This window comes from Chelonoidis abingdonii, chromosome 13, assembly GCF_003597395.2.
Source record: "Chelonoidis abingdonii isolate Lonesome George chromosome 13, CheloAbing_2.0, whole genome shotgun sequence".
Classification (NCBI taxonomy): Eukaryota; Metazoa; Chordata; order Testudines; family Testudinidae; genus Chelonoidis; species Chelonoidis abingdonii.
This window is the reverse complement of record NC_133781.1, coordinates 31,031,070-31,050,722: the sequence shown is the minus strand read 5'-3', so window position 1 is coordinate 31,050,722 and position 19,653 is coordinate 31,031,070. Positions and strand designations below refer to the sequence as shown.

Here is a 19,653-nt window from a genome sequence, read left to right as displayed (position 1 = left end):
CAAAGGATTACGTCAGGGCCTCTTGGCATTCCTCCTAACAGCTGCTGGGCCCTGGAACCCAGCCTCCAAGGCAGCTGCTGCCAGGAGCTAGCAGAGACTCCCGCAGTTATTCCTGGAATGAGGAACCAGGAGGAGGCCAAGTTTGGAGCCCTGCTGCTGCCCTACGGGTGTCTCCCAAGGCCAAGTGTGAGTTTAAAAAGCTAAAGGCCTGGGTGAAAGCAGGGGAGGCCGCCTCCTTACGGCTGTGCTGGTGCTCAGCCTGCGTGGGCATTGCTAGCTTGAAAGGTGCCCTGCACAGGCTAGGGGGAAGGCCAGGTGTGCGCCCCTGCGAGCTAGCGGGAAGGTCGGGGCTGGCCTGCCCTGGCTTTGCTGGAGGTGACTGTTTGGGAGCCGCAGGAGATGAGCATTGTGAGCTCTTGCCGTTATGGAGAGGCGAGGCAGGGAGGGGGGTCTCTTTTCAGCCTCATGCTCCTGGGGCACCGAGGGTGAGGCAGTGTCACCAGCGCGTGCAGTGACTGTTCTGGTATCGATGCGAAGGCACAGTCATGCTCACGACTGCCAGTAACACCTTTACCTCCAAGTGCTTCACACAGGGGCCTGCCTACAAAAACTCCTCACTCAAATGCCCGGCAGAGCGTGGCTGCCCTCACCAGCTCCCAGCAGCTTTGGACAGGAAGAGAAATGGCCTATTGGCTAGAGCCACGGAGGGAGGCAGGACGTGAGGTCTAAATTCTCCTGGCCTTTGCTCCACACCCCTATGGCTCCACCTGCACCCTCACGGTCCGGGCACAGCCCCACCCTTGGCCTGCTCTCCCAGGCCTCCTGCTTTCCCTGCACTGCTCCCGCATGGGGCAAAGGAAGCCCTGATTGGGTCTCTTCCCCTGCCCCCGCCTGGTTCAGCTCTCCCAGTCAGGGAGCAGGGAGCCAGCTCTGCACAGGGGGCAGTTCCCAGGGTTCAGAGGGAGGTGAGCAGGTTCTGCTTCCTACACCCTATCCATCACCACGCGACGCAGCTCCCGAGGCCTTTGAGTGGGGCCCAGGCTGGCCCAGGGCACGCGCCTCTGCACGAGCAGCCAGGGCTGGGCTGTGCTTATCGTCCCCCTGGCTGGCACCAGCCTCCGGGGCTCCTTGTCTGCCCTGCTACAGATACCAGCCAAGGCTCATGTGATTAAAGGTTTTCGTGTCCCTGCTCCTGAGGAGAGGTGTTTCCCTCCCCCCTGGACTTTGTGCCCCTCTGAGCCCAGGGGAAAATCACCAGCTGGGACCCAGCCATGCCCTGGGCGAGGGACCCGCAGGCTGGAGCAGCAGCTTCTCTAGCACTGCAGAGCCGTGTTCCTGCTCTGCACAATCCCAGCCCAGCACTGCTTGTTGCAGGAGGGGAAGAGGGAAACCAGACTGGTGGGTTCGTTCCATCTCCTGTGTCCCGGGGTGGGCAGGGGCCCTTTCCCCGGGGAAGCAAGGTACCCACGGCCTGGGCTGTGACGCCAGGTCCCCCCAGACAGAGATGAAACAGGTCAGGTCAGGTTCTTATACAGTTCTTGTTGCTGCAGGATCTGAGACGAGAGCCCCAGTGGGTCGAGACCCTGGGAAAGGGCTCAGGGCCATGGGGGTGAGACCAGGGGTATGGGGCCATGGGGCATGAGGACAGGAATGCAGGGTTCTGGTGATGGGCTTAGGGCCCCTATTCCTGATGCTCTGGGGGATGCTGCTTTTCTCCTTTTAAATAGCTTCACTTTCCTCTTGCTTCACTGTTCTTTCCTTGCTGAAAATAATTGGGCCAGAATTGTTGGAAAGATGTGAACCAGGGGCCAGAACCGTGGGCAGATGAGGATTGCTGGGTATTTTATCGTTATCGAGTGCCTCCCATCTTGACAGGACTAAGAATGGAGGTGCCTTGGGGCTGGGACCGTGCCCTCCTCCCCGGTTTGTATATATAGGGATGAGCATGCAGTTGGCTCTAATCATAGCAAGGAGGATATCCAGAGCTGTGCAGCCTGTGCGTGTCAGAATCACTTCACCTGCCGCTGGCAGGCAGCTGCCTCTGGAGTGGAACATGGTAGCTGCTACACACTGCAGAGCAGCAGTGCATCACTTCCTGTCAGGTGGAATTATTAGTAATGTTAGAAATGATTAATATTAACATGGGAACCCACCAGACACTAATTTAACCACAAACGCCTTTAAGTTCAAAGGCCAAATGGTATTTTATACAATTGCTCTAACCCTGCCCACAAGCCTAAAAAGCAGCAGTACCTACACCCAACCCCAGTAACAATGTGCACAAGCGTGTGATCAGTATGCTGACAAACAGGCTGACCTAGGGAAAACCGTCCCATCCTGCCATGCTCCAGCACAAAATACCCTCAGATTCCGAACGCTTTGTATACCCTTCAGCTAACAAATGCTGCCACAGCCGATTGCCACGTTAGCTAACAACCAGCTCCAGTTCCAATTTCTGTCCAGATTTACACCCTTCTTCTCCCAAGACTGTTGCTCCTTATCTCTACCCCTCCTTCTTGCCGACCAACAGCTTTCCACCACACCTGGTTAACATGGGCTTTACGAGTCAGATAAGGCTGGTGGGGAGGTGGGAAGGGCCATTCTGGCTCATTTTAAGACAGATTCTTTTTGTCTTGTTTAAAACCATCTGTGGTCACCCCTGCCAGTCGGAGGCCTTCTTTTAAGAACCTTCCCCTTCTCTCTTTAGTCAGTCTTTGAACCAGACGTCCTCCCTCCATCATTCCTTCTGGCCTTAGATCTCGCCATCATCAAGGCTTCCTGCCATGTGCAATACAGAGATTTACGCTAACCCTAATTCTCCAGTTCCATAGTTATTCCACATTGTCCCAAACCACCATGAAGAATCTTGTCTTCCCAGCGAGCGCTGATATATAACCCGTAATGTGCACTCCAGGGCTGGGCCTGCTCTTTCACCAGCATCACTCTTCTCTTCCTCTGGCTTTTCTCTCACCTCCATCCCTCCTCTGCCCCTGGTAGGCCCTGCTATGGCAATCTCTTGCCAGGCAGACACAGAGCTCCGGGACCTGGATGAGGAGCAGCTCTGGGAGATTCTGGAGAGCCATCGCTACCGGATTGTGCGCAGCACCTGCCCAAATCGGCTTACCCCCTACCTGCGCCAGGCCAAGGTCCTGGACCAGCTGGATGAGGAGGAGGTTCTGCATAGCCCCCAGTTCACCAACAGCGCCATGAGAGTGGGTGAGTGTCCGGGACAAGGGTTCTTCCCTGAGGGCCCATGTCACTGCTGCGGCCTGAGGGCCCCATCTTGGAACTGCTGCTCATGGACAGGGGCTGGCTGGGATCCCCTCCAGAGCTGCTAAGCACTGACCCTTATCCCGCAGCTCAGACCAGCCGTTCCTGCATGTGCTGCCTCTTTCATCTTCCCACAGGGAGCAAGAGGCTGGGGCCAGCCCTGGGACCTGGGGCTACTGCCTGGCAGTGCACTTCCCGCAGCATGGGGCTTGCTGAGAGGCCGCCTGGGTGCACAACGGCACCTGCTGCCCTCACATATTGCCAGCAGCTCCTGGTGCGGCACCCCAGGGTGTTACCTCTCGCCCCAGCAGGCAGCGCTGGGGACAGGCTCTCGGCTTGGTCCATGTTTACATGCATTCACCGTTTCTGGGGAGCTCACGGCTTGCTCTGCTGTATCTTGCTATGGAGACGTGCCCAGTTGGTGCCTGTGGGCAGAGCTGGGATGAGAATCTCCCCTCCCAGCCCCACCCATGTGCACCTGGCCTCAATCCATTACTTTTGTTTCTCTTTACGCTGTGTCAGGTGACTAATGAATGTGGGCCGCACAGAGCGGGTTTGATACAGACCTGGAGAGAGCTGCAGGGCCATCGGCCGCAGCCGAAAACGGGGCCTTTGCGGGGATGTGTCCCCACATCTGGCTCCAGGGCACTCTGGGTCCTGCTAGGGCTGTGGTCAGCGGGCCTGTGTTTTTCTAACCCATCTCTAGGTCACATGTTGGATCTTCTGAAAACCCGGGGGAAGAACGGAGCCCTGGCCTTCCTGGAAAGCCTGAAACTTCACAACCCCGACACCTACACCCTGATAACTGGCCTGGAACCCTCCATTGATCTCAGCAACTTTAGTGGTAAGTCGGCCCCCACTGCCGGAGCTGTCTCTGAGCCAGGCCAGCTGTGACGGGAACCTCCAGCCACGAGCCCTCACTGCAGGGCACCACGGGAGGACAGCATGAGACGGCTTCCTAACTCGCTAGTCGCTATTGTTCTGCCTGGGTCCGGGGACTGGAGCTGGGTCGTTCCACCAGCGCATGGCAGTCGTAATTATGACATTGCTTGGACACAGGCCACAATCTCGCCATGTAGACGGCATGAGGTGGAATACATGAGGCGTAACCTGTGTCCATAAAATGCCTTGGCTACTATTGCAATGGTACTGGCAGAGCAAACTGGCCCCAGCCCATGGACCAGGGCAGAACCGAGGGGTGGGCTATGGGCATCTCTGGGACAGGCACCGTCAGTTCATTACACGCATGGACAGCACCCAGCACAACAGGGCACCAAGCCTTGACTGAGGCCTGTAGGCTCTACTACAGCAAAAATCATCAACGATTGTTCTACAGCCATCATAAATCACCCTGCTTATCTACTAGGGAAGGGACGTCCCTCAGCTCTCCCTGCCCTGGGGAGCACCGGGGAGGGGACGGGCAAAGCCCTGGGAGGGCATTGGGCTGCCTCTAGGAAGTGGGAGCTCCTGTGAAATGTATACGGCGACTAGTGAGCCGGGGCCCCGTCCCTGCTGCTGATCCGGGGTGAGCAGGGGTCCGGGGCTCAGAGCCTGCTCGGAAGCGCTTGGCATGCAGGACTGTAGAGCATGGGCTAGGGAGGTCTCTTGGCTGATTCATGCAGGCCAGAGCTGATCTCCCCTCACCGCAGGCCTGATCGAGACATCCAAGCTGACCGAGTGCCTGGCGAAGGCCGTGAACAGCTTGCAGGAGGAGCTGACCCAGGAGAAGCACCAGAAGGTGTCTCTGCTGCACCACTGCCGCCAGCTGAAAGACCACGTGTCCCAGCTGAAGGCCCAGAACAAGTGTCTGCAGGGCATCGAGGCCGAGCACAACCGCATGAAGAGAGAGGTCAGCTCCCATTTCCACGAGGTGCTGAAGCTGAAGGATGAGATGTACAACCTGTCCATGCACTACACCAACGCCCTGCAGGAGAAGGACTTGGCCATCACGCGAAGCCAGGGCCTGCAAGAGGAGGTGAGCACAACCCCAGGCTGCTCAGAGGAGGCCTCGGGGACCTCGTCACAGCACCAGTGCCCAGGGCAGCACTGCCTGCCAGGGACGTCCCACCAGGGACGTCTGGCCCTGCTGGCTGGGTTTGCTTTTCACCCAACAGCCCTTGCTGATATCTGGCCCTCAGTGCCCCTTCTCCCCCAGGGCTGGTACATCGACTGCCCCCAACAGTCCTGCAGCTCAATAGCTGGCTTCCCTAAGGGGGTGGGACTGGCGGGCTGGGGCACTGGGGTAGGGAACCCCCTGGGGCCTGTAGGGCTCTTCCTCATTAACTCTAGGTTGTGAGTTTCTGTTGGTCTCAGTATCCAGACCCAGTCGTCCCCTTTGTACCAGAGCCCCTGCCAAGCCATTCGCGACAGCACAGCCTATGCTTCCTTGTCCCCCAGGCACCTAGCAGGCAGGGCTGGCGGGATCCTAGATCTCCACCCCCAGCCTGTCGAGTGCTGCCTGGGAGAGGGTGGATGGCTGGGCCAGCTCCCGGGGCCATGCACACCGTATCCCACCTCTGTGGTGTATGAGGAAGGCCTGGGGGCAGTGGACGCACCATACGAGGGTGACACTGACTTGCCCACCCAGGCCCCTTGAGGGTGTGAACTGGGATTCCCTTTTCTCTTTGCCCGGCTGCAGTGTGGGGTTCGGTCACTGCTCTGGCTCCCAGGGGTCCGAATGGAGCGTGTTCCTTACTGGCATTCCACAGGTGGCTCCTGGACATGTTGGACCTTTCACACGAGTTACACCTTTGATCCTTGGGAAATTAATACAAAATTGAACAAAGCAAAAAGGCTGGGCTTTCGCTCCCCCACTAGGGTTCACAACCCTCCAGGATTGTCTTGGGGCCTCCAGGAATTAAACAACCTTTAATTAGAGACTGTATCCAGGAGTGGCGCCAGGGTTTTTGGTGCCCTAGGCACAGGGCTGGCTCTAGCCATTTCGCCGCCCCAAGCACGGCGGCACGCTGCGGGGGGCACTCTGCCGCTCGCTGGTCCCGCGGCTCCAGTGGACCTGCTGCAGGCGTCCCTGCGGATGCTCCACCGGAGCCGCGGGACCAGCGGACCCTTTACAGGTACGCCTGCGGGAGGTCCACCAGAGCAGCCAGCCGCCCTCCCAAATCCTGGTGCCCTAGGCGACCACCTAAATGGAAGCGCTCTCCCTGACTGTATCATGTGATGAAACCTCCAGGAACACATCCAACCAAAGCTGGCAAACCTCCCCCAGACTGGTGCCAAGGGCCCTTCAAACAGTCTGGTGAGGTGGGATCCCCCCACTATGTTTTGCTCATCAAATCTGAAATCACCTTAGTAACATAAGTGCTGACAAACCCCCAAGGAGTCATGCTGACATTTCTGGCTCAGAGTTGAGAATCGTTTTTCCTCCCTGCATCAGCACTTTATAAACATGTCTCATGTCCAAGAGAGAAGACAGCCGTCTAGAACAAAGGGTGGGGTACATGCTCTAAAATGAAGTGGGGTAGGGCTGTGTTCTAGACAGGGGTGGCTCTAGGAATTTTGCCGCCCCAAACACGGCAGGCAGGCTACCATCGGCGGCAAGCCTGCGGGAGGTCCTCTGAAGCAGCAGACCAGCGGACCCTCCGCATGCAAGCTGCTGAAGGCAGGCTGCCTGCTGCCCTCATGGTCCCCGCAGGGCACCCGCTGCGACTTGTCGCCCCAAGCACGAGCTTGGCGTGCTGGGGCCTGGAGTCGCCCCTGGTTCTAGAGTGAATGATCTCATCTCTGTTACAGAGCTAATGTAGAATCATGGGTTCTAGAGCAAGCCGTGTGCCACATTCTAGAACACAGTCCCATGTTCCAAAGTCATGGTCAGGGGGGTTCTGTTCTAGAGCAAAACAGACCAATCTCGTCCTTTCAGCAGTTAACGTGGTCTTCTCAGCTCAGTGTAAACACTCAAGTCGGGGTTCTAGAACATGGCCCACAGTTGTGTTCCCAAAAATGCAACATTTTGTGCACACAACAAAGCAGCCGTTCCCACTCTAGATGCTGGGTTCTAGAGTAAACACCGGGCATAGTGTAGCTGGCATGACGCAGCTGAGTGTAACTTTAGGGACCTGTGCTCTCTTTGTCCTCTGGCAGCTGTATCTGATGAAGCAGGAACTGCAGCGAGCCAGGGTGGAGTCCTACCGTGAGAGGGAGAGGTCCCTGCGCATGCCCAGTGATCTGCAGCCACAGGCGGATGAGCTGCTGCAGCTGAGGGAGGAAAACGAGAAGCTCCAGTCACTGGTGGTGCTGGAGACTTTCAGCCTGGTAAAGCCTACCCCTTCCCAACTCCCTCCTGTGGACAGTCCGGGAGACACGGGGTGCCTGGTGGGAACAGGGTTTGCTGGGGAGGCAGATCCCCTAGTTCTAGCTGGGATGCATAAAGCTACCTGGGCAGTAGCCTCATTCCTGACCTTGGGAGAGCCCTGCTAACCAGTTGGTGTTGCTTGGCCAGGTGCAGAAGGATATTCTGGAGCAGAACCTGGATGAGGCTCTGGAGGGCAAACAGGAGCTCCTTGATCGAATCCACTCGCTGAGGGAGCAGGCAGTGATCGCTGAGAATCAGCGCAAGCAGGTCAGAGCTGCCAGGCCTGAGGAACTGGGTTACTTGTTAGTAACAGGTGCTGGAGTGGGGAGGAATCACCCCTAAAACGAAGAGTGGATCAAAGACAAACCCGAGGTTTATGGAGCAGAGTAGCTTCTCACAACCTCTTTCCCCACACCATGGGCTGTCGTCATCTGGCTGGCCTTCCTAGCTTAATGCCTGGCCCCACTAACCACATGGGTGAAAGCCCTGCCTCACCACACAGCATGGAAATCTAGCCAAGCTTCCCTATGCAGGAGGGATTCTTTGGGGACTGCAAGTAGCCTTGGAAGACCAGATCCAGGATCCGTCTCCCTCAGGATGGGACAACAGTTCTTGGGGGCTTTCACCTGTCCCCTTTGCTGACTCCCTGCTGCCCACCTGACTCTCTGTGTCTCCCTTCAGTATTGGGAGGAGAAGGAGCACACCCTGATTGAGTGCCACAGAATGAAGGTGGATTGTGAGATCTACAAGGAGAAAATCAGTGCCTTGCAAGGGCAAGTGGCCGAGCTGCAGAAGGAGCGAGATCAGGTACCCAGGGGTCCCTGCCTGCCTGGCTGGGTGCGGGTGGAGGCCTTTCTCTGTCTGGGAGTGGCTGATTGCATGTATATCCCCTGCTCGGGGGGCGGTCTCCCTCTGGGCCTGCCCACTACACAGCTGGGCTCCTTAGCTCAAGTTGTAGTGGCTGGTGCTGTCAGTGCTGCAGGTCCCTGGTTCAGACCCTGGTGCTGAACAAAGTGGCTGCAAGCGCACAGGCTGATTTTGGGGGTGATCTTTGGCCGGTGTCATGCAGGGGGTCAGACCACATGGTCCCAGTGGTCTCTGGTGGCCTTGGGATTGATCAATCCGCAGAGAATGGAGATTCTTCCACTCGCTGGGCTTGTGGCTGTGTTCGGAGCCCCGTGACCACGAGGCCTCTCCCTCGTGCCGTGGGGCTGTGCTTCAGCTGGCTAGCCGGGGTGCTCGTTGTTTGTAGCTATGGCCTCCTTCCCCTTCCCCCATCTCTCCGTGAAGTTGTGCAGCCCTGAGCCGGTCTCTCGCGCTCTCTGCCCTGACTACACCGTCAGTATCTGCCCCTCCGCACCCGGCTGTACCTCGCCCAGGGATCACCGGCACTTTGCTCCAAACCTCCCGTCCCTGATGTGTTTGTCCCCCCAGGCATACGGCGCGAGGGACACGGCCCAACTGGAGATCTCCCAGAACCTGCTGGAGAAGGATTCCCTCCGCAGGAAAGTGTTTGAGCTGACGGATCAGATCTGTGAGCTGAGGAAGCAGGCCAGTCAGCAGCAGGCAGAGCTGGGCAGCAGGGTGCACGGGGTGAGAGGCTGGGGCCTTGGCACAGCTCCTGTGAAATCCAGCTGCTCCTGTGTCCAGTTCAGAGGCCAGATCACAGCTTTTTGGCCACCAGCCAAGACCCCCCCCCAGGAGATGGGCACAAGCTGGGATCCCCGTGTCAGCCCGTCTGATAACACCTGTCCTGCACCCTCTTCCTGCGTGGGAAGTGGCCCTCATGGGCGGTGGGTGAGCAGGCTTGGGGAGGCTAGCCCCTGACCTGGCCCACCCCTTCCGCCTGAGGCCCCACCGCCTCCCGCCCCACTTCCATCCCCAAGCACCCCCCCTGCCATGGGTCACCCAGGTGCCTCCAGCCCCAGCCGCCCCCGCTCCCAGCCCCAGAGCACTGGACTGGTGGGCAGGCGGTGCGTAGCCCTGCCCCAGAGCACCCAGTGGATGGCATGTGGCCTCCCCCTCAGCCTGGGAGCACTCGATTGTGTGGCCCCAGCACAGGGGGTCCCCCCAGCACTGGGCAGCCCCTTCCCAGCTGCCCTATCTCCAGCCCTCGCAGGCTTCCCTTCCCAGAGGAGGAGCAGCCTGCCTGGGCAGCAGGAGGGGGCCTTGAGGCAGAGAGTGGGCAGGGCCACGTGGGGCTGTTTGGGGAGGCACAGCCTTCCCAAGCCTATTATACCAGTCGCCCATGGCTGCCTTTTCTGACCCCATTCTCTGTGCTGTTTGCTTGCTCGGCAGGTGAAGGGGGAAGGTCTCGCTAGCCTGGAGTCTGAGGAGCAGTGGCCAAAGAGGAAACAGTGGCTGGTGCGCATGCATGCCATCTGCCCTGGGGACAAGAGCCAGGGCAGCCTCAGTGTGTCCGAGGTGCGGGACCCTTCTTGCCGTCCCCAGCCCCTTGTCTTCCCATGCAGCCCTGTGGAGGCTCCTTTCCCCCTGGCTGTTCCCCTCGTGGCATGATGACAGCCAGAGGGCAGGGCCCACCAAGCCCTACTGCTGAGCGGAGGGCAGGACCCGTCTTGTTCTGGCCACAGCTCCGTGGGCATGAGTCTGGCACGTGGGGCATGGGCATGGGAATGAACAGCGAGGTTAGCAATGGCCAGTCACGCTAACAGCTCCCTCCCTTGCAGCTGTGCTCAGATTTCAGCGGGAGGATGAGCCACGAGCTGCCAGAGAGCTTCCGGTCGTGCAGCCCCATCCCGCCCTGTGAGCTCTCCCTGCAGAGGAGAGCCACGCAGGAGTGCCTGGAGAGCTTCCTCTCCACGAGGTACTTCCCCATCTCTTCCAGCCTCTGCAGGGCGGCACCATCGCCTGGTACACGCTGCAGCCCTGCTTTGCACTGTTCCTAGCAGCATGTAGCTTGCTGGGTGGGGCGTGGGGCACAGCGTTGCTCATGCTGCAGGGCCTTCTGCTTGGCACTGCCCCCATGTGCCAGGCTATATGTTCCGTTAACCACTAGCCAGGGCTGTTTGAAACCTAGCCTGCTTGGGCCGTGTGGCTCCCCGTCTCTCCAGCTGTGCACCTGGGTAGCGGGATGCTGTGGGAGGAGCATGTTCCTCTCTTCTACACAAGCTGACCTGCCTCGTCCCCTCTCTCCTGTCCCCAGCAGCAGCTCCCAGGAGTTCCTGGAGGTGGATTTCAGTCACATTGCAGGGGAAAAGGCGGAGTCATCTGACTTGGAGTATGAGATGGTGGAGAAGGACGGTGGGTGTTTCCTTTCCCTACTGGCAACAAGCCGCTGAGAGCAGACTCTGTTGTCTGTTTGCATCACCTAGGGGCATGACCCAAGAGCCTTGTTTCCATGGGGAGCTGAGGGTCTTGTGACTTCGCCCTGTCTGTCACTCCAGCCCTTCCCCCCACCATGACCCAAAGTCTGGGATCCTCTGCTGCAGAGCAGGCCCTCCCAGCCCAGGTGCCATCAGCACAAGGGGCCCAGCAGATGGATGCAGGTGGCTCTGGGGGCGTATCTGTGCTGAGTGACAGCTGATCTCTGGGCTCACCAGCCAAATGTGTGTGGTGCTAGCAATGGACCCTGCCTCCTGCCCAGGCTGCCAGCCACAGAGAGGTGCCGGGGAGGGGGGGCGCTACTGAGGGAAGGGGCCTCTTCATCCTCCATTGCTTGTCCCTTTGCCTCCACTGGTTCAAACTGTCCTTCATTTCAGAGGGCAATGCCCGGCCGCTCACCTTAGATGAGAGGTACATCCCGCTGCCTGCGGATTTCTGGCCCCCATTAGGGAGGGCTCAGTGCCCTCTCGGAGCCTGGAATAAAGCAGGGTGAGGGCCTCATCTCTGGGATCTTGGTGAGAACTCCTAGGCCTCCAGCTCCGAGGACGCAGTTGTCCCTGGGCAGAGCTCCTCTTTGTTTTCTCGCATTCGCTCTCTACGCGCCAAGCTCTCATGCAGCAGCTCTGGGGTAGAAATCTAGGAGTCTCTGTTCAGCAGAGGGTCTGCTGCTGCCTTTCATCCAGTTCCACACGAGCAGCCAGACCAAGCATGCAGGCTAATGCGGGGAGATTCACGCCCAAGCTTGCTTCGGTCCCATTGTTCCTGAGCGAGGACTGTCGAAGGCAGGAATCCCATAGTCACTTGGCCACAGCCCACGGGCCACACTCACCTCTCCTCCACACACGTGCACAGGGCTACACACCACTGACAGAGGAGGGGTGGGGGCTGAGCCCCAGCAAACCTCGGCACCTGTGAAGCTTTGCCTCTGGCTATCACTGGTTCTTTGCTACACCTTGCCCTGTGTTTAGCACAGACAGGGGGAAGCTTCACTTCCGGGGTCACCTCTTGTGATAGCAGTTGGTCCCTTAGTGTGAACCCCCTACAAGGTAGTAACCATGGGGGAAGTGGGGTGGTGCAGGGTGGAGGAGGGGTTGCGTGGAACTGGCTCTGTTTCTGCTGCCTCACATGAAGTGTCTCCCCAGTACGCCCATTCGCCGGCGGCCTGCACGGCGGATCCTGAGCCGCATCATCACCATTGCCTTACACGGCAATGCCCTGCTGGAGCAGATCAGCATCATCGGGGGCAACCAGACGGGCATCTTCATTCACAGGGTCACTCCTGGCTCAGTTGCCGACGAGATGTCTCTGTCCCCAGGCAGTCAGATCATGGTGGTAAGGGGCTTGATGTCACCTCTCTGCCTGTCTGTGCCTGCCTGCCTGCCCTGTCTCTCTCCCTCTCAGCCTGTTTGTGCCCACCCGCCCCGTATCTTTCCCTCTCAGCCTGTTTGTGCCCACCCGCCCCGTATCTTTTCCTCTCAGCCTATCTGTGCCCGCCCGCCCACCCCGTCTCTCTCCCTCTCAGCCTGTCTGTGCCCGCCCTCCCTCCTCATGTCTCTCCCTCTCAGCCTCTGTCTGTGCCTGCCCTCCTGCCCCGTATCTCTCCCTCTCAGCCTGTGTTTGTGCCCACCCACCCCGTATCTCTCTCTCTCAGCCTGTCTGTGCCCGCCCGTCTGCCCCGTATCTCTCCCTCTCAGCCTCTGTCTGTGCCTGCCTGCCCACCCCATATCTCTCCCTCTCTGCCTGTCTGTGCCTGCCCGCCCACCCCGTCTCTCTCCCTCTCAGCCTATGTCTGTGCCCACCTGCCCCGTATCTCTCCCTCTCAGCCTGTGATTGTGCTCAGCCCGCCGCCCCTTATCTCTCCCTCTCAGCCTGTGTCTGTGCCCGCCCGCCGCCCCTTATCTCTCCCTCTCAGCCTGTGTCTGCGCCCGCCCGTCCGCCTTGTATCTCTCCCTCTCAGCCTGTCTGTGCGTGCCTGCCCACCCACCCACCGCATATCTCTCCCTCTCAGCCTGTGTCTGCCCGCCCGCCGCCCCTTATCTCTCCCTCTCAGCCTGTGTCTGTGCCCGCCCGCCGCCCCTTATCTCTCCCTCTCAGCCTGTGTCTGCGCCCGCCCGTCCGCCTTGTATCTCTCCCTCTCAGCCTGTCTGTGCGTGCCTGCCCACCCACCCACCGCATATCTCTCCCTCTCAGCCTGTCTCTCGTTAGTCCCTCACACTTGTCAGCAGTCACATTGCCCTGAACTAAAGCCCAGAATGAATGCCCAAGCCTGGCATCTCCCTGGTGCTGAGTTGTTGTAAGTGCTGCTCTTGAGATGAGCGGCCAAGCCAAGGTCCTGACTGATGGGATCCCATTAGACCACGGCGGGTGCCTGGTGTCCTGGCTGAATTCCAGTTCAGACGGCTACGTTCACAGAATCATAAAGACGTAAGGCTGGAAGAACCCTCAGGAGGCCATATAGTTCATCCCCCTGCCCTGAGGCAGGGCCAGAGTCACCTCACCCATCCCTGCAGGGGTCTGTCTAACCTATTCTTACAAACCTCCAATGACAGGCGTTCCACAGCCTCCCTTGGAAGCCGGTGCCAGTGCTGAGCTGTCCTTAGAGCTGGAGAGTCTTTCCCAATAGCTAACCTAACTCTCCCTTGCTGCAGATTAAGCGAGTTACTCAGTGTCCTAGTTTCAGTGGCCAAGGAGAGCAATCGATCCCTTTCTCTGCCACACAGCCCTTAACACACCTGCAGACTGGTAGCAGGTCCCCCATCCCCCCGGCTTCTTTTCTCAGGACTAAACAAGCCCAGGGTTTTCACCTTTCCTCATAGGTCAAGTTTTCGAAAACTTTGGTCATTTTTGTTGCTTTCCTCTGGGCTCTCTCCAGTTTGTCCATGTTTCTTAAAGCAAGATGTCCAGAGCTGGACCCAGCACTCCAGCCGAGGTCTCCCCATTCGTCCTCTCTCATGTGCCCAGCGGTTCCGATGCAGCAAGGAGATCGCTTTCCACTCTTGCCCTAAGGAGCTGGGTCGTGCTTCTGGGCAACGGCCAAGTTCCCCTCCTGGCAGGGGCGGCTCCAGGCCCCAGCATGCCAAGTGCGTGCCTGGGGCGGCAAGCCACAGGGGGCACTGTGCCAGTCACCGTGGGGGTGGCAGGCAGGTTGCCTTCGGCGACATGCCTGCGGAGGGTCCACTGGTCCTGCGGCTTCAACGGACCTCCCACAGGCATGCTGCCGAATCCATGGAACCGGGGACCTCCCACAGGCAAGCCACCGAAGGCAGCCTGCCTGCCATGCTTGGGGTGGCAAAATACCTAGAGCCGCCCCTGCCTCCTTGGGTGGCTGCATTTTGGTGGGGGGAAGCGAGTGTGATATGCCAGAAGCTCGCAAGTGCCTGTTCACCTGCACCTGAGGGGCTGGTGTCCAGACCCCAGCTAACAGACTGATTGGACCCAGTATATCTGCTGCCTGCCTTGCAGCTGGGCTGCTTTGTGCCTAATGGCACCGGCTCCATGCAAGTGTCGTGCTGGCCCAGTCTGTCCTTCCAATTCACTCCTAAATAGCCAGGTCTCTGCTTCCACCCCTCATGACCCTGCGTCTCCAGCCCCACCCCTTCAGGGAGCTGGGGAGCAGATGGGAATAGTTCATTCTCCCCGAATGTGCGTCTCTCCCGGATGGGGCTGCGGGCCCCCAGGTGAGCATTCTCTTTGGTAAACCCACCTTGTCTCTCTGCACCTGCTGCCCCCTGCAGGTGGATTATGAAGTCATAGACCCAGCATTCAAGGCCATCCTGGAAGATGCAACCCTGGAGGAGGCACTTTGGGTCCTGAAGAGGGTGAATGGCTTCTGCTGCCTGTCTGTCAGAATGAATATGGAGGGTAAGTCCCTCTCATGCCCTCCTCAGACTGCATCCATCCACCGTCGCTGGCTCCTCCAGCCATGAGCAGTGGGGAAGGGCTGCAGCCTTCTTCCAGGGGGCCCCTGGAGGCAATTGCTGCTCATTGGCACATCCCTCTCCCATCTCCCTGCTTCAGTCCCCTGCACGGTCCACCCTGTAATCCCTTCCGGTCTGCCCCAGTCCCTCCTGCTGTATCCGCACGGCCTCCCAGACCTAATGCATCCCCTCCTCGCTGCACACTCCCCTGCCCATGCCCTGCTGCATACTCGTCTCCCCCACGCCCTGCTGCCCTCCTTTCTTGCTCTTCAGGTTACAAGAGGCTGGTGACTGACCTAGAGAACAAGGTGGTGACCTCGGGTGATTCGTTCTACATCCGGGCCAACCTGGCCCTGGAAGGGAAGGCAGCGGGGGAGCTGCCGGTGCAGTGCAGTGACATCCTCCACGTCACAGACACCGTGTTCTAGGGCAAGAGCCAGTGGAGTGCCTGCCGGGTGAATCCCTACAGCATGAAGGACATGGATGCAGGCATCGTCCCCAACTACTACCAGTGAGTGCCCTGTGCAGCTGTGCCGGGGGGAGCTGCTGCCTGCACAATCCCCTTCATGCAGCACAGTCCTGCCAGGGAGTGGCATGGTCCCATGCAGCAAAGAGAATTTCCCTGGCCTGACACAGCTGCTGACAGTGACAGATGTCCCCATGTGGTACCAGCCTAGCACAGCTTTTGATAGCTCAGGCAAGGCTGGGCACAGCTCCTCTTGGGCACTGCATGGTGTGGTACAGCCCCAGATAATGTATCTCCCCCTGCCCCCCAGCCTCCACCCACCATGAGCAGGGGCATCCTGGGTTCATCAGACAGATGTGTCCCAGCCCTGGGGAGGCTGCAGTCCATCAAAACCTCCAAGATGCCTGCAGTCTTGTCCCCCAGATTAATATTCCTACTGCTTTTGCAGCTGCCTCAGGGTACTTAATGCCCCTTTCTGGCATGGCACAGACAGGCCCATGTTCTGCCAGGCTCCTTTCCAGCCCAGCCAGCTTTCTGCTTGTGTCCTGGACTCTTTGATGCTTTTCTTTGGCTCCAAGTCAGTGGCCCTTTTATGGCCTTGAGTATGTGGCTGCAGCAGCCCGGCCTGCATGGGAAGGGTTCACTGGCTGAGATACCTGCCCCCTTGCCTGGGGCTAGCTAATCCCATCTCTAACAAACCAGCTCTGCTTCTCCTGCTCTCTAGGGCTCAGCAACGGCTCATTGGCCTTATCCAGGACATGGCCCAGCAGACCACATCTGCTCGTAAGGTAACAGAACTTTTGGCGCAGGGGACTTGGCCTGGAGGCCTGTGTATCCAGAATCCCTCGGGAAATATTCACTTTCTGTGCCCTGGCCTCTGAGCAGGGCCCTGCAGAGGCGCTGCAGCCATGGGGGAGAGAGGAATGGAACAGTCGTCTGAGCACTGAATGCCATATCATGGACTTGGGGCAGCCCAGGGGTGGAGGTTAATGCTGCACGGTGGGCTGGGTGGCATCCAGGGGGCCGTCACTTGGCATACGGTGAACAACCATTTGGTGCATCCATCAGACCAGTTTACAGAAAGTCAGACAGCTGCTGAACGTTGGCTGAGCTGGTGTCAGGGCTGGCATCTCACCGGTGGTGGGAGGGGGCTGCACTGCATCCCTGGGGTCTAACTCAAGGCCTCTCCTCTCTCACCTGCAGGTTTCAGGGGGGCAGCCAAAGCTGGTGCGGATCATCAGCACATACAAGAGCAAGATCAACCCTCTGTGGTCGTCCATCGACTGTAACATCTACGATCCCAACCAGGCGGATGGTGCGTTCAGTTAGCTAGAGCTGTCGGAGAGCCCACAGCCTGCCTCTTGGGGCTGGCCAGGTGAATCCCAGTGCTAGTCCCCCTAGAAATCCAGCCTAGAGCCACCAGGCATCTGATGAACAAGGGCACAGGCTAGATTGTTCTTGCTGTCACACTCAGCTGGGATCAGGGCTCCACAGTGCTGTCAACTGCGTTCCCTTTGCTGGTGCCAGGCCCCTACCAGCTGCCATGAATCTGCCTCCCCAGCGTAACCCCAGCCCTGCAGCTGCCTGGCAGCAACAGAGGTTCTAGTGCCCTGGGTTCACCGGCCCGTCCTGCTGTCCCTTTGTGCCTGCCCAGCCTGCCCCCAGATCTGCCTGCAGGCAGGGAGCTGCTTCACGCTGATGCCGTACACACTGGTGAGACCTCACAAGCTGGCCCAGCTGCGCCCTGTTCTCTTTGTGCCCACGCTGCTGGGGAAGATCCTGAGCGACAAGCTGTGCCTCACCAAGGGCTTTGAAAAATGCCCGTCAGGTATGTCCTTGCTGCATCCTCTCACCATTGGACATCCTGCCGGGGCCATGCTGGGCACAGGCTCCCATCCCTCGTGCTCATGCAGGGGCATGTAGCCAGGTGCCAGGGCTGGCAGCAGTCGGGGCTTGCTCCCTGCTACCCCGCTCCCTCCATGCCCTGTCCCTGAAGCCCCCGATCTCCCCACATCTGGGTAGAGCATGTCAGTGCTGCGAGTTCACATCCCCGGTGCCCTCACACTGTCACAGGAGCCAACGCTGCTTTGCTGGGTGAGTCTCTCCCCCTGCAAGACCACTCCCCAGAGGCCCATGCTGCCTGAGGTGGCATGGTGGTGGGGGGGGAGACCCCATGAGGCCACTCCCAGTGAATCAGACTTAGTTATTTCACTTGGCACCTTCCCTACATTCCCTCCACCCAGGACTCCTGTGTGAGGCCGAATGCACAACCCAGAATGGAACTTTGGTCCGGGGAAAGGGGGAGCTGGACAGTCGCTGCTGTGTCACACGCCAAGTGCTTCAGCTGCTGCTGGAGAAGGTAACAGGTGTGGGGCTGGGGGCAGGCTGGGACACTGGGCCAGCAGGAGGGACTGAGATGGGTGCTTTGGGCTCTGACTATTGGAGCCTTCCCTGACCGGGAAGCCAGCAGCTGGCAGCGTGGAGCTGGGAAGGACGGGAGAAGAGTGAAGGGTTTCTGGTCTCAAACCTGCAGCAGGTCAGTTGATGTTTGTTACCTGCATCCCCTCAAAGGCCGCCCAGGGAGAGTTGCAGGGCCCGCAGGTAGGAGGGGTACCTGCCATGCCTGGGTTAGGAGCAGATGGGACAGAGGCACCTACGGGCACTGCACTGAGACCTGCCAGACCTCCCCACTACCCCACCATGCATCTGCATCCGTTAATCCCAGTGCCTGCAGCTCCCACGCTGGGGAGCAGAGGGTGAATCTGTATCCAGAGCACAGCAATGGACTCTGTGATGCTCCCTGACCACAGACTCTTTGGCTCTTGCCAGGCCTGTTGGGTCACCAGCAGCACCAGCCCTGGCTTGCGCTTGTCCCTTCCCACGGTGAGCCCACTTGGTGTCAGCCCCTCTCGTTCTCTCCCCGGCTCCCTCTAGGATGTGCACAGCCTGCTGGACGTGGGGCTGGAGTGCGTGCGAGCCCTGCACGCTGCGGGGATCTATCCCATCCTCCTCCTCGTTTCCATCAGTGAGAAGAATGCCAAGAAGCTCAAGTACGTACCACGTTTCACTCTGGGCGGAGACGGGCTCCAGGCCCCCCCCAGGGCAAACGACTCCTGCTCACCGGAGACTGCTGGAGCTCTGGGAAATGGGGGCCTGGGCCTGCCCTCCCCTGGGTGTCTCGTGCCACGGCTGCAGCAGCTGAATGCCTACGTGTACCCAGTGGAGGGGACGTGAATGAGCCACAGGGTGCCCCCGTGGTTGGCTGCACTAGTGATTGCTGTAAATACAGTCCAATAGCACCCAGCAGCCTGGCCGGGGTGAGCCCCTCCCCACTGCATGGCTGAGGGAATGTTTGCGCCCATACCAGGGGCCTCGAACAATAACCCTGTGGCTTCTACAGCCGTGTCTTGGGGGGACTCAAGGCACTTCCCCAGGGCAGGTATCATCCAACCTGAGCACGGAAGGTAAAATGCTCATGCTCAGGTGGTTCGTCAGTGCCACAGCTGGGACTGGAACCCAGAAGTCCAGGCTCCCAGCTGCCCACTAGGTGTATTCCACAGTCACTAAGCCACACTTCCCAGCAGGAGGCAGGCCTGGAACCCAGGAGTCCTGACTCCATCCCCTTCTCTAGCCCCTGGACAAACAGTGAAATCCTGGCTCTAAAGTCAACAAGAGTTTTTCAACCACTGCCTCTTCCGCCACTAGCCAGCTTTATGCTGGTCACAAGGCTCAGGGCATCGCCTCATGGAGTCTCCCACGGGCTTTGTTTCAGGAAGGCACTGCAGCGCCTCAGAGCAACAGAGGAGCAGCTTCTGGACTGTGTGCGGAGAGAGGAGGCCCAGCTGGAGAAAGTACCCTGCCTGTACGGCACCGTTGCCCCCGACACCTGGAGCGACCTGGATGCGCTTGTCAGGGCTGTGCAAGCAGCCGTCGCCAATGAGCAGAAGAAGATTGTGTGGCTAGAACAAAATCTTCACTGATCTCCCTGGACACAGGGTGGGGCAGGGGGAACCGTCACCTTGGCAACTCTGCAAATGTCACCTATTTAAACCAAGAGTTTGGTTTGGGGTGTGGGGAGGGGGAGGTTTGAAAGACCCTCTTACCTAAAGGGCTAATGGACTTCGCAGCGCTGGGTGAGCCCCCCACCTGCCCAGCTGGCCTCTGCCCTGTCAGCAGAGAAACACAGTAACTCTAGTTCAGAGAGAGGCTGGTTTTAATGCCACCCGTCATGGTGTGAAAGGGAAGCTGGCTGGGGTGAGCTGGGCTGCCTCTGAACGGTGTCCCTAGTGCCAGAGCGGGTCCCCGGGCTGGGCAGGGCACCCTGCCTGGTGCCTGGACCCCTCCACCTG

At 59.1% G+C, this 19,653-nt stretch overlaps 1 protein-coding gene across 1 annotated transcript; it reads left to right on the top strand.

Moving 5' to 3' along the window:
- Window positions 1-1,600: 1,600 nt before the first annotated feature.
- CARD14 (caspase recruitment domain family member 14) lies at window positions 1,601-19,619 on the top strand. The gene is given in 20 exon segments (XM_032797210.2): window positions 1,601-3,216; window positions 3,977-4,114; window positions 4,920-5,245; window positions 7,369-7,539; window positions 7,727-7,846; window positions 8,261-8,386; window positions 9,014-9,172; window positions 9,878-10,003; window positions 10,267-10,403; window positions 10,746-10,840; window positions 11,299-11,410; window positions 12,064-12,253; window positions 14,656-14,782; window positions 15,112-15,349; window positions 16,029-16,092; window positions 16,508-16,619; window positions 16,959-17,132; window positions 17,548-17,663; window positions 18,239-18,354; window positions 19,077-19,619. Coding segments are annotated over 20 exon segments (3,066 nt in total). The 5' UTR covers window positions 1,601-3,005; the 3' UTR covers window positions 19,285-19,619.
- Window positions 19,620-19,653: the final 34 nt, after the last annotated feature.